Source organism: Oryctolagus cuniculus, chromosome 12, assembly GCF_051225735.1.
Source record: "Oryctolagus cuniculus isolate XC-2025 breed Fujian yellow rabbit chromosome 12, ASM5122573v1, whole genome shotgun sequence".
Taxonomy (NCBI): Eukaryota; Metazoa; Chordata; class Mammalia; order Lagomorpha; family Leporidae; genus Oryctolagus; species Oryctolagus cuniculus.
In genome coordinates, this window is record NC_142878.1 from 39,779,234 (window position 1) to 39,799,596 (window position 20,363).

Consider the following 20,363-nt stretch of genomic DNA (forward strand, 5'->3'; position numbering starts at 1 on the left):
ATCCCATACTGGAGCGCCAGTTCGACCCCAGCTCTTCTGCTTCCAGTGCTTGGGCCCCTGCCTCACCTATCGGAGACCCTGATGGAGTTCTTGGCTCCTGGCTTTAGCCTGGTCCAGCCTCAGACATTAGGGGATCTCTCTCTCGGAGATCTCTCTGTCTCTCTGCCTTTCAAACAAATAAAAAGAAATCTTTAAAAAATAAATAAACAAATACACATAAGCAATTCAAGACACTCCAAGGACACTCCAACACATCTTTTTATTTATATACTAAATTTAAAAATACAAATCTTATTAAAAATGCTTATCAAACATTGTATACATAAGTACTGTCAAATACTATTGGATTATGACATTATGTACATTTGCTAAGGTCAATTAGAAACAGAATAAAGTAGCAAAACTTGGCTGATACTGAATTTCAAAAGTCAAATGGTATAAAGTTTGGCAACTGGGAAGCAGTGATCTGCAGAGGAAGTCTACAGAGGTAAATGCTAAGAGAACAAACGGAATCATGCGGTCGCTCCTGCCCTGAGCGTTCCAGGCAGCGTGCTTCCTCTTCCTCTTCCTCTGAAGTCTCACGGTAACAGAAATTAAAGTGCACAAGAGCACCAGGAACACTTGGTTTGGTTGTACTCTGAAAGCGTTCTACAGCCACCTGTGCTGCCACACGAGGGTCTCCACTCTGTACGGTTCCTGAGGCTCTGAAGTGAAGTTTGAACGTGGCGAAGGGCAAGGAGGACGTTTTCTAAATTGCACCAAATGGCCTTACAGTCTAGAAACACCAGAGATAAAAACACAAATTTGGGGACAGATGCAAGGAAGCAACCTCCGTCTATTTCGCCACAGTAATAAAATTAGGACAAAGACCTAGTTTCGCCTCTGGAAAATGCTTACTAAAAATCTGTTTCCAAAAAATCAGACATGTACAGCAAGCACCACAACTGTCAGTTACTGTCCACTTACATACAGCGCCAGAAATACCAGGTACAAACACAGAAACACAGGGAGAAGCGTGTTAGCACTTGACACTCGTTTTACTAACATGAAGTATAACTCGTAAAAAATAGGTCACTACTAAACAGTCAAGAAAGAAAAGGAAAGCTTCTATTCTACAAAAGTGCTCCTTTTAGGTCTCCAACCCGATAGTTTAGTCGTGGGTAAACAAGATTGCAGGGTAAGGCCGTCAGCTCTAAATAAGCTGATGATACCATATGTACATACTCACATAGACATGTTGCAATCCAATTCTGATTTAACACCAATCTACTTGTACAAACCATTTATAGGAATCATTTTATCAGTCTTATTTACAAAGAATAACAAAGATATGGAAAAAATTTAACTGCAGATAAAGGTAACCATAGTTCACAAAGATGAGACATTTGCATAACTTTAAAAAAAAGAAAGAAAAAATTCTAGAAAGAAATACCTACTATATATTGTTCATTGGACCTAATTGGCAAATAAATGCAATGATCATGACTAATTATTGTTTTTTGTAAAAACATCAATATGAGGTCTACTTAAAGTATTACCTACAAATACACATTCTGTCATGATTCAGCGAGAATATTGTTATTGAATACATTTTTTTACTCTCATGGCACATCACACTTTGTAACACTAATAAGGTAGGTTTAGATAACACTTAAATCATGATTACGAATGTTTAATTGAATATTTTCCTTTCTGTAGCTGTGAAATGTAAAGCTTAGATTTGCTTCCATCAGGCCTCTTAAACCAAACTTCATCATGGTTAATTGTTGTAATTATGGCACTAAAAAGGAAAAAAAAGAACGAATGAATTAATTATAGTATGCCACCTCACTTCATTTTTTTATTTTAATTTTTAATTTTATTATTTTTTAACTCTTATTTAATAAATATAAATTTCCAAAGTACAGCTTTTGGATTACAGTGGCTTTCCCTCCCATCTCCCTCTCCCATTCCATTCACATCAAGATTCATTTTCAATTCTCTTTATATACAAAGATCAATTTAGTATATATTAAGTAAAGATTTCAACAGTTTGCACCCACATAGAAACACAAAGTGAAAAATACTGTTTGAGTACTAGTTATATCGTTAATTCACATTGTACAATACATTAAGGACAGAGATCCTACTTGAGGAGTAAGTGCACAGTGAGTCCTGTTGTCTTAGCAAATCGACACTCTTGTTTATGGCGTCAGTAATCTCCCTAGGCTCTTGTCATGAGTTGCCAAGGCTATGGAAGCCTTTTGAGTTTGCCAACTCCGATCTTATTTAGACAAGGTCATAGTCAAAGTGGAAGTTCTCTCCTCCCTTCAGAGAAAGGTACCTCCTTCTTTGATGGCCCATTCTTTCCACTGGGATCTCACTCGCAGAGATCTTTCATTTAGGTGTTTTTTTTGTGTGTTTTTTTGTTTTTTGGTTTTTTGGTTTTTTTTTGGCCAGAGTGTCATGGCTTTCCATGCCTCAAATACTCTCCTGGGCTCTTCAGCCAGATCCGAATGCCTTAAGGGCTGATTCTGAGGCCAGAGTGCTGTTTAGGACATCTGCCATTCTATGAGTCTGCTGTGTATCCCACTTCCCATGTTGGATCATTCTCTCTCTCAATTTTTTTTTTTTTTTTTTGACAGGCAGAGTGGACAGTGAGAGAGAGAGAGATAGAGAGAAAGCTCTTCCTTTTTCCATTGGTTCACCCCCCAATGGCTGCCGCAGTCAGCACACTGCAGCCAGTGCACCACGCTGATCCAAAGCCAGGAGCCAGGTGCTTCTCCTGGTCTCCCATGTGGGTGCATGGCCCAAGCACTTGGGCCATCCTCCACTGCACTCCCAGCCACAGCAGAGAGCTGGACTGGAAGAGGAGCAACCGGGACAGAATCCGGCACCCCGACTGGGACTAGAACCCAGTGTGCCGGCACCGCAGGCAGAGGATTAGCCTATTGAGCTGCGGTGCCAGCCAATACATAAGTCTTTAAAAAATTTTTTTGCATGAAAATAAGCTTATCGTTTGATTCCATTTCCTTGCTTTTACTATTCCATACCTTTTATCATTATTTTTCAGTGAACTTTTACCCATAAAAAACAAACTTGTGAAACAGAATGCCATACTATGCTGATAACCGCCTCATCATCCTGTTTGATGTGTCTCGACCACAAAAAGAGGCCCCATCAAGGGTTTGGCTCACATGGCCGACACTGTGGCGTAGCAGATTAAGCTGCGACCTCTAGCACTGGCATCCCATATGGGCACTGGCTCAAGTCCCAGCAACTCCACTTTCAATACGGCTCCCTGCTAATGTGCCTGGAAAAGCAGTAGAAGATGGCCCAAGTGCTTGGGCCCCTGGAGACTCAAAAGAAGCCCCTGGCTCCTGGCTGTTGAAGCCATTTGGGGAGTGAACAAACAGATGGAAGATCTCTGTCTCTCCCCCTCTCTCTCTATGGGTAACTCTGCTTTCAAATAAATAAAATAAATCTTAAAGGGGGGGGAGTGATTGGCTTACACCATGTAGGTTTATGTAAGTATATTCTGTGATGTTTACACAATGAGAATGCCTAGAGATACATTTCTTAGAACATGTCGCCACTGGTAAGCAACACGTAATATGTCAAACTTATACTGTTGCAACTCCATCCTCACCCCACCCTGCAAAAAAGAGAATTCAGGGGCTAAAATCCTTACTTATATTGCCTTACACCCTCAATTCTAATGAGCCTTGGCCACAGGAAATCCAACACTAATCCCTGATATCCACTGTCAAACCACTGACTGCACTTCAAAGGGATTCTTCTGGACACTACTAATCTTTACATAGAAATTTAAAAAAATAGATTTGTGTTTATTTTCTTTGATGCTATGTCATCTCTTTTTTAACCACTCTGATGCTTGGTAGTAAAACATTTCAAAAACAATAAAATAAAGAGAGGCCTCCAGGAGTATCATATCTAATCTAGTAGTTAGCTCAGTGAGTGTCTGTGAGAAAAGTTACTACAATGTTCCTGGAATCCTTAAATTGAAAGATGCAATTATAACTCAATTAAAAGCATTGTACTGGCCGGCGCCGCGGCTCACTAGGCTAATCCTCCGCCTAGCGGCGCCGGCACACCGGGTTCTAGTCCCAGTCGGGGCGCCGGATTCTGTCCCGGTTGCCCCTCTTCCAGGCCAGCCCTCTGCTGTGGCCAGGGAGTGCAGTGGAGGATGGCCCAGGTGCTTGGGCCCTGCACCCCATGGGAGACCAGGAAAAGCACCTGGCTCCTGGCTCCTGCCATCGGATCAGCGCGGTGCGCCGGCCGCAGCGCGCCGACCGCGGCGGCCATTGGAGGGTGAACCAACGGCAAAGGAAGACCTTTCTCTCTGTCTCTCTCTCTCACTGTCCACTCTGCCTGTCCAAAAAAAAAAAAATAAAAAAATAAAAAAAAAAAAAAAGCATTGTACTTAGAAAAGAATATTCCAGACTAAACTCAAAGGCTTTATTTACTGAAAAAAAGATATTCTCTTACTCTAGAAGATTATTCAGAATTAAATACTAAGCTACTAAAGGAATGAAAGCAGTGATTAACATTAATATTTTCAAAAGGTCACATCAGAAAATAATTTATAAAGTGAAATAAATAAGTATATAAACTTTCTATAAGCCAGAAAAGATTACTGACACTTTAAAAAAAACAATTTTCAGCTTTCAAGTTATTCTTTGATCACTACTACTCTTAAGGTTTTCATTAATTTTATATTTCTTTCTTACCTTAACTGATATAAATTCTTTTTATCAAAATATCACAATGAACCTACAAAAAGCTAAGGGTTAAAGAGTCTACCATAAATTCATGACAGTATGGTTTAAAGGTCATTATACTGGATCATTACAATTCATCTACTCCAGGAATTAACCAGAGGGCTACTTACGTAGCCACATTTTGCCAACATTCTCACTCTATTCATGATTTTTATATGAAGTCTGGTGTATAAACATTAATAACTGTGTACATACATGTGTAATCAAATCATACACCAGCTGCAAAAGGGACTCACAGGCTACTGATGGCACATTACTAATGCACTGTTGAGGCAATGAGTATTTACTGAGCACAGTGATCTAACTACAGCACAGGGCAACAATGAAGTGGCAAAGGCTTTTTTTTTTTTACCTTGTAGGACACTCATCTTTTTTATCAATACAGATGGTCTGTCCACGTATATACCACTCGCCGTCGTAATACAGTCTTCCTTCTTCAGATCTGGCACTGTGCAGATGTTTTTCCAGTTTCACAGGTGCTAAAGGGGTCAGGTCAAAAACTGTTACATCAGTGAGACACTGTCAGAAGAACAAAAGGCTCAGAACACTAGGATTCACTACCAACCCATGCGTACATATGAAGGAAGCACTCCAAGTATGTCTTAGATAAAGAAACTAATATCTAACAAAAACAAAACTAGTTGATTTCTTACATTATTTTATAGAATTCATTGTTCCCAATATAACTACTAAATAAATCACCGATTAACTAGACAACTGCCAGAAGGGGAAATAGGCACATTACCAATTGCTAGGGCCAATTTTAAGTTGTATTTAAATACCAATTGCCATAGTTCACTGAAAATCATACTTTTCTTACTTGTCCTCTACAGGCACCTGATGTTTCCAAGGATGCAGAGCTTATTGTATATTCCAACAGTTTCCCAGACCTTTAATTCCAAAAAGAAAGTGCCCTAAGTAGAAATCCTAACTTAAATCCCAGAAATGGTTTTTGTATGAGTCAGATAAACCCGTGCTGGGGGAAACAACAAAGTCCTTTATGGAAACACATTGTCAGAAGCATATCATGACACCGATACCTCTGTATCACTCAAATGTCCCCTCCTCTGAGAAGTCCTCCCCACCCACTCAAGCCACTGCTCAGCTAGTCAGCACACTACTTCCTGTTTCCTAAAAAAGTATGGTATCTCTTTGAACAGAGAGGTCATGGGGAGATGTGAGAGTTACTGAGAAAAATTCCCACAAGTCTTCAATACCCAGGCCATAGTCAAAAGGCTCAGTATCTTTAATAGAATCTTCAATACATCATTTAATTTTTGTTACCCAAAAAAGTTTGGGAGGAAAGGTACTGAAGTCATTGTTGTCTAAACAAATTTACAGGTCGCAGTTAGAAGTGAGGCAGTAAGAATGAATATGTTTCATTGCGAAAACAGCAAAAATAGTTGGTGGTAAAATTTTATATTGTGGTTAACCTGTTTGGCTGTGATCTGATGCTTTTAAAGTAAAATATAAATATATAATTATATTGATTGCCATATTCATTAACAATGTCATTTTAGTTTATATTTGAATTACTCCATGTACTACTGCCTTAATTTTATCATATTGTTACTATATCATCTTTGGTGGTAGATATTATCTACCATCAAATTAGGATTTATTGTACTGCTGAAGAAATTAATTTGGTACTTGAAAGAAATGTTTTCTATCATAGAGAGGTAGCTGGAAAAGCTGCTTTTTTCGTTTAATGAAATTAGCATTCTGGCTCTTAGCTTGAATTTTATTGGTCAACTCAACCACATCAGAATACAGGTAGAACTTCTTCTTTGAGAGGATTATTAAATGAATTTCTGGAGATTCCCTGGCAAACAAACAGGTTTAGATTCAAAATGTCTTAAGCCATGCTAGAATTTCAAAGTAGAAACCCTAAGCAGTCTTTCACTAAGTTTCTAATATGTGTGCGGCTAGATCTCAAACAGAAGGCAAATGCTGTCTGTGGAAAAAGAAGTTGGTAAGTTTACTGTTAAACAAAACTACTTTCTATCTGTCCTCACTTTTTCCTCTCCCACCATCATTTCTAAACATGTTGCTAACTTAACTGGATATTTCTTTCCTTCGTAGACATTGCTTTTGTGTTTCTATGTGTGTGCATGGTTTGTGCATTTTGCTATGTTTTGTGACAGTCTTTCAGAATTAGAAAAAACTCAAGTGTAATTTGGTGTGACTTTTACTAAGGTCTATCGGAATACGATACACCTTGGTAATGGGTAAATTCTTTTACGGACTCCACTGTGGAGATTCTAATCTCTTCCCAGAAAAGGCACACACAGAACAAACTGTGTAGAATTTCTGAAAGTTCACAGACTGCCAGAAGCCAACCCAGGAATTTGAAACACCACCCATAGAGAATTACCGGACCCATAAAACACACTAAATACAGAATGTTGAATTTCTGGATTCTTACTGTTTTTTTTAAAAGATTTATTTATTTATTTGAAAGTCAGAATTACAGAGAGGCAGAGGCAGAAAGAGAGACACAGACAGAGAGAAACAGAGAGAGAGAATCTTCATTCCCCGGATGACTGCAACAGCCGGAGCTGCACCATTCCGGAGCCAGGAGCTTCTTCCGGGTCTCCCACATGGGTGCTGGGGCCAAAGTGCTTGGGCCATCTTCCACTGCTTTCCCAGGCCATAGCACAGAACTGGATAGGAAGTGGAGCAGCCAGAACTCGAACTGTCGCCCATATGGGATACCGGCACTGAAGATGGCGGCTATACCTACTACACCACAGCGCCGGCCCCTTAGTACTGTTCATAGTGATGTAGCTGAACACTGAAAGAAAAAATACACGGGGCCCGCGCTGCCAGCATCTCATATGGTGCCAGTTCGAGTCCCAACTGCTCCTCTTCCAGTCCAGCTCTCTGCTGCGGCCTGCGAAAGCAGTAGAAGATGGCCCAAGTCCTTGGGCTCCTGCAACCATGTGGGAGACCCAGAGCTCCTGGCTCCTGCCTTTGGATCAGTGCAGCTCCAGCCATTGGGGCCATCTGGGGAGTGAACCAGCAAACGGAAGACACCTCTCTCACTCTCTCTCTCTCTCTCTCTCTCTGCCTCTGCCTTTCTGTAACTCTGCTTTTCAAATAAATAAATAAATCTTTAAAAAAATGAAAGAAAGAAAGAAGAAGAAATACACTATATCCAGAAATTTTGAAGTGTTTATACAAAAGACTCCAGAAGAATTCCTGGTCATATCAGGCTGGGTGTTTGTTGAGGACAGGGAATCACTCTTTAGTACCCAGAACAACCCTGATTCTAGGACTCTGCATAGACAGCATCTCTCAACCAGACTTACGTTCTGTTTTCACTCTGTGTGGACCCAGTGTAGCCATCGCCTTAAAAAAGAAAGAGCAGGAGAGAAGAAACAAGAAACTGAGTTCAGACCAAAAATATATTTTGGTAACCATTTAAGATATAAAAAACGACTAGCTAGCTCAGTATTAAATGCAGTAAAATGTAAGTACTAGCTGCTTCAATACATTTTTAAAGTCTAAGATCATATGAAATACACAGAATAACAACTTCTCCTGGAGGTGTTATCAATACTCGAAATAATCCTCTCTCAACTAAGAAGTTTATAACAAATGGAAAAATGTGAGGCCAGTGCTGTGGTGTAGTAAGTGAAGTCACCATCTGTGATGCCGGCATCCCATTTGGGCTCCAATTCAAGTCCCAGCTGCTCCACTTTCAGCAGCAGAAGATGGTCCCTGCACCCATGTGGGAGACTAAATGAAGCTCCTGGCTTCTGGCTTTAGTCTGGCCCAGCCCAGCCATTGTAGCCATCTGGGGAATGAACCAGCGTATGGAAGACTCTCTCTCTCTCTCTCTTTCTCTCTCTCTCTCTCTCTCAGTAACTCTGCCTTTCAAATAAATAAATATATCTTTAAAATAAATAAATAAATGTTTACTTTTGTTCATTCAACAAACATTGAGTGTCTTCCATGAGCCAGGACCAGGCTAAGGATTAGGCACAAAATGGTGATATTATTTGGGAGCAAAATAAAAAAATGTTTTTCTGTAATTCTTGTATAAATTATTATAAAAACTGCTGACATGTCCCTAATTCTTGAAGTATCACTACAGATTGCTGCTATCTGTAATACTACCAATTATCTTAGAGAAAATGTTGCAAAAGCAAAGAATATTTAACAATTATCATGCTTTGATGTATTAGTGAAAAATCTATACTCCTAAAAAGCAGACTATAAAAATGCACTTGTGCTTCACTCTTCTTTAATCATACCTTCCTGATTGTTGTCCAGTCTTCAAGAATATCAAGATCTTGTAGCATATAAACTATATATGGACGTTGAAAAGTCAAGGTCAATTCAGCAGTAAAGATATAACACTTTGAATTATATTTCCAACATTCAATTTTTCAGAGAATTGAAAAACGGTTCAGGAATATAATCCTTTGGTATTCTGAATTCTGACTCCCAATTATTTTTCATATCCAAATAAGTACTGACATACATAGTCTAGTGCTTCTGATGCCACAATCATATTCCCTCAATTCTATGAGAACATTGATAACTTAAGGTTGAGGGGAAAAGACAGAGGTTTTTGGGGCTGGCGCCGTGGCTCACTTGGTTAATCCTCCGCCTGCGGCACTGGCATCCCATATGGGCGCCAGGTTCTAGTCCCAGTTGCTCCTCTTCCAGTCCAGCTCTCTGCTGTGGCCCAGGAAGGCAGTGGAGGTTGGCCCAGGTGCCTGGGCCCCTGCACCAGCATGGGAGACCATGAGGAAGCACCTGGCTCCTGGCTTCAGATCGGCACAGCACGCTGGCCGTGGCAGCCATTTGGGGGGTGAACCAACAGAAAAAGGAAGACCTTTCTCTCTGTCTCTCTCTCTCTCTCTCTCTCACTGTCTAACTCTGCCTGTCAAATAAAAATAAATAAATGTTTTTTTGTTTTTTTTTTTTTTAAAAAGACAGAGGTTTTTAAGATACAGAGGCAAAGGGAGGGTTCCATAAGGATGCAGATAGTAGTTTAATTTAAAGACAATCAGGGGGCTGGCACTGTGGCACAGTGGGTTAAGGTACCACCTGTAGTGCCAGCATCCCATGTGGACACGACTACAAGTCCCAGCTGCTCCACTTCCAATCCAGCTCCCTGCTAATGTGTCTGGGGAAAACAGCAGAAGAGGTCCCAAGTGTTTGGGCCCCTACCACCCACATGGGGGAGAAGAAGCTCCTGGCTCCTGGCTTCAGACTGGCCCAGCTTTGGCTGTTGTGGCCATTTGGGGAGTGAACCAGCAGATGGGGAGATCTCTGTCTCTGCCTCTCTCTTTGTAAACTCTGCCTTTCAAATAAAAAAAAGTACAAATGAGAATTAAACCATCATGCAGTATACTACATGCTATATATAGATATAGATACTCTTTCTTTCTTTCTTTGAGAGATAAAAAGAGAGAGCTCCCATCTGCTGGTTCTCTTCCCCCAAACATCTGTGACAACCAGGCCTGGGCCAGAGACTCAATCCAGAAATCCCACGTGGGTGGCAGGAATCCAGCCACTTGAGCCATCCCCTGCTGCCTCTCAGGGTTCCCACTGGCAGGAAGCTGGAGTCGGCAGCAGAGCTGGATATCAAACCCAGGCACTCCAGCATATGCAACAGGCATCTTAACTACTAGGCTAGGAAGCCTACGAATTTTCAAACTTGAGATCATGAATAAATTTCTTCTCCTCCCCCACCATTCTGAATGTAAACTATATCTTCTGCCTTCAATCCATTTTATAAGTCATCTTCCACTTTTTTTTCTTAAAAAAAAAAAAAAAAAAAAAAAAGGTGGGCCTGGTGCTGTGGCACAGTGTGTAAAGCCACCGCCTGCAGTGCCAGATCCCATGTGGGTGCTGGTTCAAGTTCTGGCTGCTCCACTTCCAATCCAGCTCTCTGCTATGGCCTGGGAAAGCAGTGGAAGATGGCCCAAGTCCTTGGGCCCCTGCACCCGCATGGGAGACCTGGAGGAAGCTCCTGGCTCCTGGCTCCTGGCTTCAGACTGGTACAGCTCCAGTCATTGCTGCCATTTTGGGAGTGAACCAGTGGATGGATGACCTCTCTCTCTGCCTCACCTCTCTTTGTGTAACTCTTTCAAATAACTAAATAAATCTTACATAAAAAAAGGGTTTACTCATTAAAAACAAAATCACTGTGTACTAATAAAATTTCCCAAAATATGCACACTGTAGAAATGTACAGCAAGGAGGAAGAAAACCCCCGAAAACCCAGAGAAGGATATCTGAAACCACCACGGGCTTCTTCTTGTCGGGACTGAAAGGATCCTTCCTCTTCTTTCTCGACTGAAGCTCATCATTCCACAGCTCTGGCAAGGAAGTAAAAATTAAAGATTAGATTTCTGCTGACCAAAGGAGGGAAAATGACAGTCATCTCACAGTGGCCACCTATTCAAGTATACACTGTACACAACTCCACTGGCAGCCATGTGTATACACATGGGACTGTGTACCGCTCCAGGAGCAGCTACATTCAGTACTTACAAATTTTCCTCTGCCTTTTTTAAAGCAAAACTCGGTCTAGCACTTACGGATAATTGATGAGCACATGTCAGGTGCTTCGTAAAATATATATCACATGCATCGTCTCACCTAATCCTCAACTTTACCTTGAAGGCAGATATTCTTACTACTTCTTCTTGCTGACAAGGACACCAGCTTAGCAAAGTTCAGCAGCTGTCCACAGTCACCCAGTGAACCGGCAAGGGAACACCGGCATTAGAGCTCAGCTTATGTGACTCACCATGGCCACTCAACAGCAGAGGAATAAAATTTATAACAGATAAAATGAAAAGTATGCAAGAACTGCAGGTAACCTAGTCAACCTTCTCCCTAACAAAGAAAACTTGTCCACAATATCCCTAGAAAAAGCAAATTTCACACTGCAGTGGCCTAATTTATGTATTAAGTTTTCCTTCTTCTGAGACAAAAATCTGCATCCCTGTAACTTTTCTCCATGTGCCTAGTTTGTCTGATGCCACCACAGTGAAAAGGTTTGCATTCCTTCTTCCACATGAGCCTCCCAGGGCTGAGCGGAACAATCTTCTACAGCTGTCTTCTCATGCTGTGCTCAGAGAGAGATCCCTGCCACACTTCTGTTTTGTCCCCCGTCATGAGTTCCGTGTCTTATGTCATTCTGAAGTGTGAGCTCAGGTCAAGGTAACTAACAATCACAATCACATCAAATTCTTCAGCAGCCTCTCCTTTTTCCCTACTATTCGGACAATTCCTTTACCAGCATTAACAGTGGAAGACCAAGATAAGACTCAGATATCATGGAGGACTGCAGGTTGAGCATCCCTAATCCGAAAATCCAAAATCCAAAATGCCCCCAAACCCAAAACTTTTTTTGAGTGCTACCATGACAATGCAAGTAGAAAATTCCACACTCACCTCATGTGACTGGTGAGAAATACTGCATGAAATTACAATCAGACTAAGTGTATAAGGGGTGTGTGAAACATGCGCGGTTTTGTGTTTAGACACCTCAAGCTAGCTCATAATTACATGGAAATGGTCCACAACGTGAAATCCGAACACTTCCGGTCCCGAGCACGTCCGATAGGGGGCACTCAAGCTGCGGGGCAGGCCAAAGGCCCTCCGTGCGCACGCCGGCGGCACGCCTTACCTGAGGTGATGTCGATGCTGTGCCTGTCCTCTTCAAGCCTCCGGATCTTCTCCTCGAGCTCACTCTGCACCGTATCATACAGCAGAAGCTTCTCGCTCTGCAAACCAAACCACGCAGCTCAGACTGAGCAGAAAGGGAAAACCGGGCCAAAGCACGAGGACGAATTAGCTTACTCTCGAAGCACTTTGACACATCCTGCTTCTGTCTGCTTTTCTAGGTCAACTTGAAAATCTTAAAGAACAACCACCAAATACATAAAAGAAATAAAGCTAGAAGATATAGAATCAAAACACAGATTTAACTACATGCAATTACATTCCACTTAAGAACATCTAAATTGATTTATGATAATGAGGTAACAGTACATACTTTATACAAGCTTACAGAATGGCCCCATGGCCACTTTAAATATAAGCAGGCCTCACCTATATGAGGCCTATAATGAAGAACATCTCCTGTAACGTATATTATTTTATATTTTCTCACCGAAATGATAATTGAGCCTTTATGCCTCACTAATAATACCTCAGTATCATATAAAGATAGCCCAATATATCACAGAAAGACTCAAGTATAAATTTTATAATCATTTAAAATAATTCAATTATAGTCAAAATTATAAAATTACAAACTAGGTATATCCAAATCTCCCTACAAAACTATGGACACATTGACTCACTAAAACAGTTTTATCAATGGATCACATTGGAACTCAGGTCTACACCGCTGTTTTCAATTATGTAACACTGCAGCCCTTATTTTAAAAGCCACAAAGTGTACCTTAAGCCACAAAGTGTACAGATTCATCACACAGAAAGCCTAAGCCAGATTCCCAAACCACCACCACCTGCTTATGTCTAGTAGGGATATTAGGCCATTGGGAAACAGGCAGATACACCGCTCTGCGGGAGCTACTGGGATAGCATCGGATAGTTCTCATGGAAGACACTGGCCACGCCCACACGGGCAGCATTCCCAGTGTCAATCATGAAGTCCACTCTTTTGGATTTGAAATACTTAGGGTTTCTCTCTGTCTCGCTCTCTCACTGTCCACGCTGCCTGTCAAAAAAAAAAAAAAAAAAAAAAACCTTAGGGTCTACATGTACTTGTAGGCTCGCTCCTGACTGGCTGTGCGAAGCCAGCTTTTGTCACTTTGCCCAAGCCAAGAGCTGAAGAGAAAGCACAGCTGAAGAAATTTAAAACTCACGGTCCTATGAAAAATAACCTCACTGGAAGGCTCTCTATGCTGACTTCCCTGCACTTGTTCCCCTGCTTTTGGTAAAGGCTTCTAAAACACTGCCGTCCCATCTACACTGCACTGAAGAACTGGGAAGTATCACACACGTACCAGAGACAGGGAGCCCAGGCCCCTCCACAGACAAGATGCCGGGCCAGTTCAATGTAGACCTGAGGGTGATAAAGCTTCTGCTACTAAGAATATAAAAGTCTAGCTGGTAGATTTTCTATCTTTTCCACCAAAAATTTGCCCTAGGTCAAGCATAAATTCTACAATAAATCCACTAATCATTCTTCATAATTAAGAAAATAAACAAAAGCCCCAACGCTGTAAAATGTTTGGAGCTCTGAAGGTCTCTCTACATACATTAAAAGCATACTTCAAAAAAAAAAAAAAAAAGAAATTATCAATTCCCAACTTGACTCTCACTGGGATTAAACATGACAATAGGTCTGATCTGATTTCATCATCATTTAAAAAAATCATCTATTATTTTTCACTTTATGTTTCTGTGTGGGAGCAAACTGTTGAAATCCTTACTTAATGTATACTAAGCTGATCTTCTGTATATTAAGATAATTGAAAATGAATCTTGATGTGAATGGAAGGGGAGAGGGAGTGGGAAAGGGGAGGGTTGTGGGTGGGAGGGACGGTATGGGGGGGAAGCCATTGTAATCCATAAGTTGTACTTTGGAAATTTATATTCATTAAATAAAAGTTAAAAAAAAAAAGCATACTTCAAAGTACACAGGTGCACCTTGGATCTGTTCTCATTCTTATTTCCCTCCCCTTTTTTTCAGAACACTCTCTCCCTTCTCCCCAACCCTCAAGACCCTTCAAAGAGCTCCCCAAAGAGGAATGAAAGCTGTAACAGAGCAGCTAGAGTGGACCTGGGACAGAAAGGGGCACCCAAACCCCCTCCCTGGGTGCCTGTGGGGCTTTCTGAGTTCAACCGGTCCCTTCACTATTTTGAAACCCTACTTGTAAGCAGGTATCTGACATCAAGAGATGTGCAACACCAATGCCGCCTGCACTGTTCACTGAGCCCTTTCCCAGTTTCTCATCCGGGCAGCTTGAAGGACGCCCAGGAAAGGTGCTCTAAGCCTCCGGCTTTGCACGGATCTCACAATGACCTGTGTGCAGAACCAGTTTCCCTCTGGCTGCTCCCTGACTCAGGGGCCTGTTTTCAGGACTGGAGTCTGGGAGGTTCTGAAAGACTATGATCAGATGGGATACATCTGATCTGCATGATCAGAGTGACACAGACTAAAAGCTAGCATCCTTTTTTTTTTTTTTTTTTTAAGTATACTCGGCTGAAAAATACACACAATAGAATTTTTTAAATTTTTTTTTGGACAGGCAGAGTTAGTGAGAGAAAGAGACAGAGAGAAAGGTCTTCCTTCCGTTGGTTCACCCCCCTCAAGTGGTCACTATGGCCGGCGCACTGCCAGGAGCCAGAAGCTTCCTCCTGGTCTCCCATGCGGGTGCAGGGCCCAAGCACTTTGGGCCATCCTCCACTGCCTTCCCGGGGCCACAGCAGAGAGCTGGACTAGAAGAGGGGCAACAGGGACAGAATCCGGCGCCCTAACTGGGACTAGAACCCGGTGTGTCGGCGCCACAGGCGGAGGATTAGCCTAGTGAGCCACAGCGCCGACCTCACAATAGAATTTTTAAAATATAGAAACAGACCTTGGTTATGTGGAAATGTGACTTTCCAAATCACCTGGTAATTTAAGGATAATAAATGATAATAGAAAAATGAGCTTAATTATATCCTGAGGATAAAAACCTCAAAATTGCTGGCTTTATATTATACATAAAAATTAATGGACTACAGCAAATTTAAAAAATGAAATCTAAAAGAATGTATTAAAGAAACAATGCATTTCCCAGGCTGAAGGTGTTAGTTTCCTAATTAAAAGCTTCCCCGAGGATCTAGCACAGCGAATGAAAAGGGATCCACACTGTGGCCCAGGACACAGGGACCCTTCAGGAAGGAAACAGGTTACTTAGAAACATCAGGAGTCAGAATAAGAGACTTCCCAGAAACACCACCAGCAGCTGGGAAACAATGGAATAACACCTTCAAAACTCTGCTGACCATGCCTGCCATCCACAACGTCAGACTCGCCAGGGTGACAGCAAAGATGTTTTAGGACTGGAACGATGTGGTGGCCTGAGATAATCCTTGACCACAGACTAATTACTCTCAGCCTGAATGGGGTAGAACTCAGGGACTCACCGCTGATGAACAGGCCATGGCGGATGCACATCATAAAAACACTACCATTCTGTCTGCCCCTCTGCGTTACTCAGTGTTTGAGATCTGGAGTGTAGGTCATGGGGACATCTTGCAGCCTGCGAGATGCACACAGCAGGAGAACTAAGACCCCCAACCAGGACCTGGCAGCAACTTGCCAGCCTTGAAGTCAATCAAGGTGGGAGCAGATCCTCCCGCCCCAAGTCAAGCCTTCAGTTAACTGCATCCCTGGTGCAACTTCATGGGATTCCCTGAGCCAGAATCACCCGCCTAAGTTGCTCCCAAATTCCACTGAGGCTCTGAAATAATAAGTGTTTAACTACTGCATTGGATTTTGGAGTAACTCGTTACAGAGCAATGGATAACCACGACGAGGAATCTCAAAAAACTGACTTCTATCATGTCTCAGCCGCTCCACTTCTGATGCAACATCCTACTAATGTGCCCGGGAGAGCAGCAGAGTATTGTCTAAGTCCTTGGGCCCCTGACCCATGTGGGAGACCCACATGAAGTTCCCGGCTCCTGGCTTCAGCCTGGCTGAGCCCGGGCTGTTTGGCCTTTTGGGGAGTGAACTAGCAGATGAAAGACCTCTCACTCTATCTCTCCCTCTCTAACTCTTTCAAATAAATAAAAATAAAACTTAAGACAAAAACGGACTTCTATACACCCTTTCTCTAAGATGCTACCGAAAGACACCTTCTAGCTAACCAAAAGAGGAAATAAGATCCAGCCAAAGAGAAATGAAAGGAATTTCTGGGTTGATGGTGAAGAGATGACCCACAAAGACAGGAATGTAGTTAGTCTAGAAAGATTCTGAAGGATGAGCAGGAGGAAACAAGAGGACAAGGGACCAAAGGATGGGGTCGGGGTAAAGGGGCTGCTTCCAGGAGGGAGCACTTCCAGAGAAAACAGGGCTGACTGGTCCTCTGATACTCTTGGTAGCACAGCAACCAGCAGTAGACTTCGTATCTGACAGAAGCAAGCATGAGGGATGTTTTAGAACATTCTAGGAGTCGCTAGAACTGTTTATGACTAACTTGACAATAAGAAGCTGCTCTGACCTTTACTGGACAGGAGGGTAAATGCTCACAGAGAGGAAAACGATCACAGGGCTCACGCCTGTTTTGACTCTTCATGAGTTCATGACACTAGATAACACACTTATTTTGCTGAATACTCAAGCTTTGTGAAAAGTCAATGAAGCTGTACATGTATGCCTTAATTTAAAAAAATAGCATTAAGAGGCTTTCAAAGATCTGCTGGAGTCTCTGGGAAGAACTGATAAACACAGAGAAAGCTAACAATAAAGGAAGCAATTATTCATTTCAAGGTTGAAAAAAACATACAAGCAGTGAAGCTTACGCACAGTCCAATTCCAGGTTCCACGAACAATATTTATAACCAAGAAAAAAATACAGAGGAAGAACTCTCATTATATGCCTGGCTGCCACCATAAGAACCAATAGGAGGTCAGTGCCATGGCTCACTAGGCTAATCCTCTGCCTGCTGCGCTGGCATCCCGGGTTCTAGTCCCGGTCAGGGCGCCGGTCCTGTCCCGGTTGCTCCTCTTCCAGTCCAGCTCTCTGCTGTGGCCCGAGAGGGCAGTGGAAGATGGCCCAAGTGCTTGGGCCCTGCACCTGCATGGGAGACCAGGAGGAAGCACCTAGCTCCTGGCTTTGGATCAGCACAGCGCGCCAGCCGTGGTGGCCATTTGGGGGGTGAACCAACGAAAGGAAGACCTTTCTCTCTGTCTCTCTCTCTGACTAACTCTGCCTGTCAAAAAAAAAAAAAAAAAATAGGTAAGAGTGTCTGAAATATGAAATTAACTTCCAGAAGCAGGAACCAATAGGTAATATCTAAACTTGATCAATATTTGGAAATATGAGAAGCAGTAGCATAAGAGTTAGACAAACAATTGTGCCTGGCGTGTAGAACTGAGAACTTTCCCACCCCCGGCCGTCTCTGCAGAGGGTGGTGGCTACAAAGATGAGTAAGTCACTGGAGTTGGCCTAGAAGAGGAAAGCATGTGCTGGGGTAGCAGCAGACTGAAGATCAGAGAAGGCAAAGCAGAACTGGTCACCCCATTAACAACTGCCTGATATTGAGAAAATCCAAAGTACAGTCTGTGCCTTCTTGGCCAAAGGCGTTGCCCATCACAGTGGTGGCAGATTAAGCCTGTGGAAGACACTTGAGAGAGTACTGGCTATCATTGACATGGGGGGTTCTGATATGAGAAGCATGCCAGGTAAATAATGAAAATCAAACCATGCAAAAATTTCCTTAATAAAACTTGCTATAGTTTGTTTAAAAAAAAAAAGACCTGTTATTATTATACATCTGTGACTCGGGAAATATATACACACATTATCTGCTAAAACAAAATGTTAAGAAGAATATTTAGAACCATAACATACCCATGAAATACTGCTGGAAAATAAGCTAAAACACAAAATAGTGTGTGTGTGTGTATAAAATAGTCATGTTTTATATATATAAATATATATACTACATATATATATATATATATATATATAAATGGCTGTTATGATTATATATAGTGGGCCTTTGGCACAGTAGTTGACACCATTTGAGATGGCTGCATCCCATATCAGAGTGCCTGATTCTGACCCAGCTTCCTGTTACTATGCACCTGGAGGAAGCAGATGATGGCTCCAGTACTTGGGTCCCTGTTACTCACATGGGAGACTAGGATTGAATTTCTGGCTCCAGGCTTCAGTCTGACCCAGCTCTTGCTATTGTGGGCATCTGAGGAGTGAACCAGAGATAGAAGATCTCTCTGTTTCTTTGTCTTTTGAATAGGTTAAATAAATAATTTTTAAAATTAAAAATAAATACCCCATAACACAGCAATCCAATTCTGGGTATTTATCCAAAAGAAGTGAAAGCAGGACCTCAAAAAGATAAGAGATGTTTGTACTCCCACTGTTCCCCACAGCACTATTCACAACAGCCAAGATGAGGAAGCAACTTAAATGTGCATGCACCTATATGTACACCATGCAATACCACACAGTGCTTAAAAAAATGAAATTCTGGTGTTTTTCAACAAAATGGATGCAACTGGAAAACACTGTACACAGTGAAATAAGCCAGTCCCAAAAAGCAAATACCATACGTTCTCCCTAATCTGTGGTAACTAACACACTACCTAAAACGTAATCTATGGAAGTGAAATTGACACTTTGAGATGCAATGATATTTTTTTAAAGATTTATTTATTTTATTTGAAAGTCAGAGTTACACAGAGAGAGGCAGAGAGAGAGAGAGAGAGACAGAAAGGGAGAGAGAGGTCTTTCACCTGCTGGTTCACTCCCCAGATGGCTGCAACAGCCGGAGCTGTGCCAATCTGAAGCCAGGAGCCAGGAGCTTCTTCCAGGTCTCTCACATGGCTGCAGGGCCCCAAGGACTTGGCACATCTTCTACTGCTTTCCCAGGCCATAGCAGAGAGCAGGATTGGAAATGGAGCAGCCGAGTCTCGAACCAGTGCCCAAATGGGATGCCGGCACTTCAGGCCAGAGTGTTAACCTGCTGTGCCACAGCGCCGGCCCTGAGACGCAATGATTTTGAATAGCCCTTGTCTGGACTGCTGAGGAACACTTTTGGTTCTTTTTGTACTCTTTATTGAATTCTTTACTTAGTGTGGGGTTAATCTTATGTGTATAAAATTAATTGAAAATAGATCTTAGTAGAAAATAAGAACGGGAATAGGAGTTGGAAGAGGAAAAAGGATGGGAATATGGGTGGGAGAAAGAGCAGGATGGGAAGAATCACTATTTCTAAATTTGCATATATGAAATGCATGGGCCGTCGCTGTGGCCTAAGGGTAAAGCCACCGCCTGCAGTGTCACCATACCATGTGGGCGCCAGTTTGTGTCCTGGCAGCTCTGCTTCCAATCCAGCTCTCTGCTATGGCCTGGAAAAGCAGTGGAAGATGGCCCAAGTGCTTGGGCCCCTGCACCCACATGGCGGATCCAGAAGAAGCTCCTGGCTCCTGGCTTCGGATTTGCGCAGCTCTGGCCGTTTGACCAATTGGGGAGTGAACCAGTAGATGGAAGACCTCTCTCTCTCTCTCTCTCTCTCTCTCTCTCTCTGCCTCATCTTCTCTCTCTGTGTAACTCTGACTTTCAAATAAATAAATAAATCTTTTTAAAAAAAATCTCTCTCTAAAAAAAAAGAAATGTATGAAATTTGATACTTGTATACCTTAAATAAAAGGTTTCTAGGGAAAAAAAAAACTGCATGGACCGATGAATGGGTGAAGAAAATATGCTATCTACATATAATGGAATACTACTTGCCCTTTAAAAAGGAAATCCTGTTATTTGTAACATGAATGAACCCTGAAGTCCTTATTCTAAGTGAATTAAGACAGTCACAGGAGACAAATCCTGTATAATACCACTTATA

The 20,363-nt window shown here is 42.1% G+C and overlaps 1 protein-coding gene across 2 annotated transcripts in view; it reads right to left on the reverse strand.

Annotated features, from left to right (window-relative positions):
* Positions 1-240: 240 nt before the first annotated feature.
* BRMS1L (BRMS1 like transcriptional repressor) overlaps positions 241-20,363 on the reverse strand; it is a 35,535-nt gene continuing 15,412 nt past the window's right edge. Inside the window, exons 5-10 of one of the 2 annotated variants that reach the window (XM_002718145.6) lie at positions 12,439-12,535; positions 11,036-11,119; positions 9,041-9,105; positions 8,093-8,132; positions 5,134-5,260; positions 241-1,780 (exon numbers count right to left, since the gene is read on the reverse strand). In XM_002718145.6, the coding sequence (XP_002718191.1) occupies positions 1,663-1,780; positions 5,134-5,260; positions 8,093-8,132; positions 9,041-9,105; positions 11,036-11,119; positions 12,439-12,535 (531 nt within the window). In that variant the 3' untranslated portion in view covers positions 241-1,662. Of the gene's footprint in view, positions 1,781-5,133; positions 5,282-8,092; positions 8,133-9,040; positions 9,106-11,035; positions 11,120-12,438; positions 12,536-20,363 lie in introns of both variants that reach the window. The other variant, XM_017348265.4, reaches the window with a different exon arrangement.